The 6,287-nt window shown below is 32.1% G+C and overlaps 1 protein-coding gene across 1 annotated transcript; it reads right to left on the bottom strand.

Annotated features, from left to right (window-relative positions):
• Window positions 1-3,743: 3,743 nt before the first annotated feature.
• Window positions 3,744-5,853, bottom strand: LOC125853060 (geraniol 8-hydroxylase-like). Its single transcript, XM_049532734.1, has 2 exons — window positions 4,895-5,853; window positions 3,744-4,580 (listed from the first exon to the last, which is right to left on the bottom strand). The coding sequence occupies exons 1-2, from the start codon at window positions 5,765-5,767 to the stop codon at window positions 3,975-3,977; spliced, it is 1,479 nt and encodes a 492-aa protein (XP_049388691.1). The 5' UTR covers window positions 5,768-5,853; the 3' UTR covers window positions 3,744-3,974.
• Window positions 5,854-6,287: the final 434 nt, after the last annotated feature.

Here is a 6,287-nt window from a genome sequence, read left to right on the forward strand (position 1 = left end):
CCTAATGACTTACAGTCTGGATGGTTAGTACATATCATTTCATAATATATCGTATTATACTGTATTGTATTGTATCATATTGTGTTGTTTTAAAGAATACATCATTCCAATAGATTGTATTGTATTACAACAAAAATAATTTTTAGCGGCAATAAATTAAATATGTACATTAACATAGAGTGTTAAAGACTTTACTGGCCTGAATTAATTGTTGTTGGATCAAATGTCAGTTATAGACTTTAGGGACATTTACAAACAGTGTTAAATGAATCTGATAAGACATATTTGGCGACAACTAAGGTATTGCCGTTAATTTATTGATTCTAAAGATCATTTTTGGTGTAGTGTCGCTCCCATATAGTTACATGATGTCACACATCAACAATTTGAATAGAAAATCTATAAGAAATGTAGGGTACAAAATAGAGCTACAATAAAAACACGGGATAAAAAATAAAATAATTAGTACATGATAAGTAAAGACAAAATGACAAGATAATTAACATAATAATACGACCTCACCAAATTGATCGTTACACAAAATGAGACTTTTTGTCATTACCTAAAGATGAATTCAAACGATATGATATAATAGTATGCAACAAGTATCCAAATTTGTAAGTGATACTGTGTAGAAGTGATTGTGATACATACTGCTACATAATGATATGGAAAATTGCGTGGTTAAGCAAATATATATTACGAATCTCGCTCGCCTCTCTCCTCCCTCTCCCAATCTCGCTCACTAGATATACAAATACATATTTATACGAGTTACATATATACAATTATTTGACAGATATACATATACAATTCAACAGATATACATATACAATTTGCCTCTCTTCCCTCTCTGTCATCTCTCACCCGCCTCTCTCCTCCCTATCCCAATCTCACTCGCCTCTCTCCTCCCTCTAACATGTAGCTACGAATCGTAATTATCAAACTTTAGTTATAAAGCATAATTAAGTTATTTTTGAGTCACTATGCGAAAATTCTCCAATAAGCTTGACGTCCTAGTAATATAAAGACATGCACCTCTTATGTGTGTCGTGTTCAATATATATAAAGAGAGAGTTCTAATTCAAATACAACATTACAAGACTTTTCTACAATAAATAAAAATAAATATTTGCGTGTTTCCTCATATATATTGACATAAAAGAGTGTGAAGATTAAATTAGTTCACGTGTGATGAATTTAAATGGAGAAAATGATCATCGATGATTTTATATAACTGGCATCAATTTGTTTGAAATCAACGAATAATATAAAATAGTTTGACGCACGTTTTGTGAAAATAAGCTTAGATTATAACATTTGCATGTATTACTCTTTCATGCTATACATTAACTAACATTAATCTATATATAATGATTTAGTGATAGCATTTGTCAGACGTGCATATTATAATATAAGGAAGTGAGACTTTAGAGGAGGAACACATGCACCAACTATTGTACTATGTGTTTTATTGATTTTTTATTATTTAGAAGTGGAGTGTATCTCATTGAGGATTAACACGTGTACTTCATTTTTTACTTTTTTATGGTTGGAATATTGTCATGTTTTTTGTGTTTTATTGTGATCATTGCAAAACAATTAGATTAATATTTCTATTTAGATATTTATACTTTTACTTGAAAAAAAACTTAATAAATATTTTAAAGATAATTTTATTTGTGAATTTGATTAAAAAGTTGTAACATTAACACCATGTAATATTGTTTTGTCGATATTTATGATAATATTTTTAAATTATAATTTATAATTTAATTTAATAATTATAAAAAAATATATAACTTTTTAAAAAGTGGATTAGCCCGGCAAGCCTGTAGCCCACGTACTTGTGGGTTGGGCCGACTGGTTTTGGCCCACACCAAAAATGGGCTAGCCTGCCCTGACCAGTAAAATGTCAAAGCATGTATGGGTTAGCTTGGATGGAATGAGCTAGTACATATTGACAGCTCTAATAAAAACACCAAACAATTATTCGATCGGGGCGAGGACGATTTGAATTTATTAATGGTCAAATATAAATAGATCTTCTAAAGTTTTTTTACTAAAGTTTCTTATAGTTAATCAATTGAATCTTTCATGTAACATAATACTCTAGATTTATCAAGTTTCTATTAAAAAAAATTTCTTATATAAAACAACTGCCTTATTTTTTTTAGGAAATCTTGCAAATAGCCATTAAAATAAACTTAGAGCATGTTTGGCATTACTGTAAACATATACTCCCTCTGTCCCTAATTACTTGTCCACATTTCATTTTGTAGTTGTCCCTAATTACTTGTCCATTTTGACAAATCAAGAAAGGATAAATTTTTTTTTTACCTATTATACCCTCAATTAATTACTTTGAAAAAGATAGAACTTCTTGAAAATATTAAATATTTAGTTCATCCACTTCATATTTAATAGGGGTAAATTGGTAAACTCACTATGTCAATTATTAATTTCTTAATAGGTGTGACAATTCAAAAGTGGACAAGTAATTAGGGACTGAGGAAGTACTAGTTAATTAGTTAACATAGCTACAATTTGATTTAATTACTATTCGCCACTAATTTCTAAGCAAAATTACGCGCCAAGTTTCAGTTGTATAAACGTGTCAGTCGAGTTTCAATTGTATAAACGTCTAGTTTTCAGAATTTTGTATATTATAATTTATATAACTTTGGTCTGATGTAATTTGTATAATATAATTTATATAACTAATTAAAGTTTAGATGTTTGTGTTTGTATAAATTCGTTATTTCGAGTTTTATCATATTTGTAGAATTTTGAAATTTGGATAATATAATTTGTATAACAACTGTTACTACTCCGTTTATACAACCACAAACTGAAATAGCTCATCTATACAAACACTTATTCTACCAAAACTATAATTATCAATCGATCCAATCAATCGAAAATAATTTATACAAATCAATTTATACTAATCAATTTAATACAATATGGACGACACAAATTATAGAAACATACGAGAATTATACAAACGTCACGAATTATATAATGAGGTCGCCCATAACAACTTAAACTATAATTACTTCCCCTAAATATGCAAACTATAGCTAAGGAGCCTAATTAAGTTTATTATAGTGCCTATTTGCGAAATTTCCTCATGCAAATATAGACAATAGAGAGTTCTACATCATCTTATCTATATTTCTCCTTTATTATATACTAAATTAATCCTAATTTATCATCATTAATTCCACCTGGAATTAAGATTACATCACGAANTTATATAACCACAGACTGAAATAGCTCATCTATACAAACACTTATTCTACCAAAACTATAATTATCAATCGATCCAATCAATCGAAAATAATTTATACAAATCAATTGATACTAATCAATTTATACAATACGGACGACACAAATTATACAAACATATGAGAATTATACAAACGTCGCGAATTCTGTAATGAGATCGTCCATAACAGCTTAAACTACAACTACATCCCCTAAATATACAAACTATAGCTAAGGAGCCCAATTAAGTTTATTATAGTAGCTATTTGCAAAATTTCCTCATGCAAATATAGACAATAGAGAGTTCTACATCATCTTATCTATGTTTCTCCTTTATTATATACTAAATTAATCCTAATTTATCATCATTAATTCCACCTGGAATTAAGATTACATCACGAAGAGGGGCCAAAAAGGAAAAATAAACATGGTCTAATGCCAAGGAAATAAATATATTAGTTTCACCAAGAAATTATTACATCCCGGAGAGTTGGTCTTATCTTCTAAGATACACAAGCATAGATAGATTCTACAAATAGAATAACGTAGCATATTGACAACCCAAATTCAAACAACAAGAGAGACTTGCTCGAGTAGTTAAGCACCTCCCTCCACCATTAACTTAGTCATGCTGGATGGTAAAATGAAACACTTTAGAACTCTAGTTTTCTCAACTTTAAACCTTAATTAGTCTATCCCTATAGCTACACTGGGGTTGGGATTGCTAGAAGAGGTTGAGCTTTCGCCAATGTAATACCAAATTTTTCCTCCATGTCCAAATCATTAGGTGCAATTCCACCATGTAGCTTCCAATTAAATGTATTCATCAATGAACCTAGCGCGACTGGAACCATCCTGATAGCCAAAGGCAATCCAGGGCAAATTCTTCTACCAGCACCAAATGGAATCAGCTCAAAATCCCGACCTCTAAGATCTATTTCTGACTCCCAAAACCTCTCTGGCTTAAAATCCAAAGGGTTCTCCCATATACCAGAGTCGCGCCCAATTGCCCATACGTTCACTAGAACTTGTGAGCCTTTTGGAATAGTATAACCACAAAGCTCAACATCTTCCTCCACTTTGCGAGGAATTAAGAAAGAAACTGGTGGGTGTAATCGTAATGCTTCTTTCACGATGCATTGCAAGTAAGGTAACTGTGCAACATCAGCTTCATCTACTAGTTTGCCTCTGCCAATTACTTGTGCAAGTTCTTTTTGTGCTTTCTCCAAAGTATGTGGATTCTTAAGTAGTTCTGCCATTGCCCACTCCAATGTATTTGATGTCGTATCTGTCCCTGCTGCAAACAAGTCCTGCAAAACTTACTAGTGTAAGATCATATGAAGTAGATGACATATAAAATCAAGTGAAAAATTCCAAAACATATGTTGCTTTCAATTAGTCAAACTTAGGCTGTGACTTGTGAGCCTATACAAGATATTCTCATACTAATCCAGAATCGTCATACTAGCCTAAGAAAACAATAATTGATATAACTAATTCGTTAAACTATCTTTATTAATTGATGTTTAGTATTAGATCTTGGAAAATAATTTGAGAAATAAGTAATTATTGTTAAGAGTAAAACATAAAAAATACTACAATATTAAAGATAAAGATAATTAACCAGATACAGATGCTCGATATGATTCCTGTCGATTTCTTCAGGGCTAATGCTGAGGAGGGCATCTAACACATCAACATTTTCACGATTTCCCATTTCCCTTTCCTTTAGCCGCTCGTCAATCAAACCACTCATAAGTTGAAGAACCTTACTAAAATGATTTGTCAAGCGCCGCCTTATACCTTGTGGATCAATCTTTTTTAAAAAGGGGAAAAAATCCACCAAATTGGGTTTACCAGCCTCAGCCATGATATTCCACACCAATTCCTTAAATTCCTTATCAGAATCAGAGAATGGATCAGTCAAATCTTTAGAGAAAATAGTGTTGGACAACAAATTTAAGGAAGTTCTAAAAGCTGCTCTGCCAATATCCACTGCTTCACAATTTTGCCCACTTTTGTGACAATAATCAATCAACTCCTGGATCTTTTTTGTCCTGAGATGCTTATTAGCATCAAGCTTGTTGCCAGAGAAGATGTGAGAGTTCATAACCTTACGAAGCGTCCTCCACTGTGAGTTGTTGACAGGTAACATTACAACAGAGCAATTAGAGTGATTACAGGCATGGACTCCGTCAGGAACAAACCTGCCCGAAAAGCTCAAATCTTGCTTTTGCATTACTTCTTTAGCCAAGATTGATGAAGAAATGACGACTGTGTTAATTTGCCCCAATTTCAGATGCATAATTGGACCATATTTTTTTGCGAGTTGAGCAAGTGATATGTGGGGTTTATTACCAAGCAAGTGAAGATTACCAATAATAGGCAAAGGGAATGGACCTGGTGCAACTCTTTTGCTTCTTCTAAGTGAAATCAATACTCCACGAACCAAAAAACAGGCGAATAAGAGTCCTAGACAAATGTTCACGTATTCCATTTTTTCTCCTGTTCTGATAATTTCTTGGCTCAATTAGGCTGCTTTTATCTTGGTCTATAATGAAGTCACTGGAGTTAGCAAGGTTTTCATTTTTTTTTTAAATCTCTGTTCATACAAAACAAAAGTTTAAACAGTAGTAATATTTATGAATAATTAATGCAAATGGTGTCAGACACCATTGCCTCCACCTGCCCGTTCACCATTATTGAAAAGGTAGCATTTCTGGTGTGTTTGGCACGTTCCTAGAATTTTTTTTTTTTTTTGAAAAATAAGTTGGTTTCTACTTATTTCTCATATTTGGTGGTGACGGTGAATGGAAAATATTTTCTAGTGTATCATTGGTGAATAACAAAATATTTTTAGAAAATATCTTTTATTTTTGGCTAGAGAGTAGAAAACACTTTTTAGAAAAATAGCTTCTTACCTGAAAATCAACCCCGATGCGATAATCAATCTGACACTTGACCGCGACACCCGATCCAAGACCTGACCCCTACTCTCGACACAGGCCGGACATTTG

Source organism: Solanum stenotomum, unplaced genomic scaffold, assembly GCF_019186545.1.
Source record: "Solanum stenotomum isolate F172 unplaced genomic scaffold, ASM1918654v1 scaffold8391, whole genome shotgun sequence".
Lineage (NCBI taxonomy): Eukaryota > Viridiplantae > Streptophyta > Magnoliopsida > Solanales > Solanaceae > Solanum > Solanum stenotomum.

Bases quoted from the DNA above. Each gene is read 5' to 3' on its own strand.
- LOC125853060 (XM_049532734.1), bottom strand. From the start codon at position 5,767: ATGGAATACGTGAACATTTGTCTAGGACTCTTATTCGCCTGTTTTTTG. The intron at 4,581-4,894 runs GTTAATTATCTT...TAAGTTTTGCAG, and splicing joins ATATCGAGCATCTGTATCTG to GACTTGTTTGCAGCAGGGAC.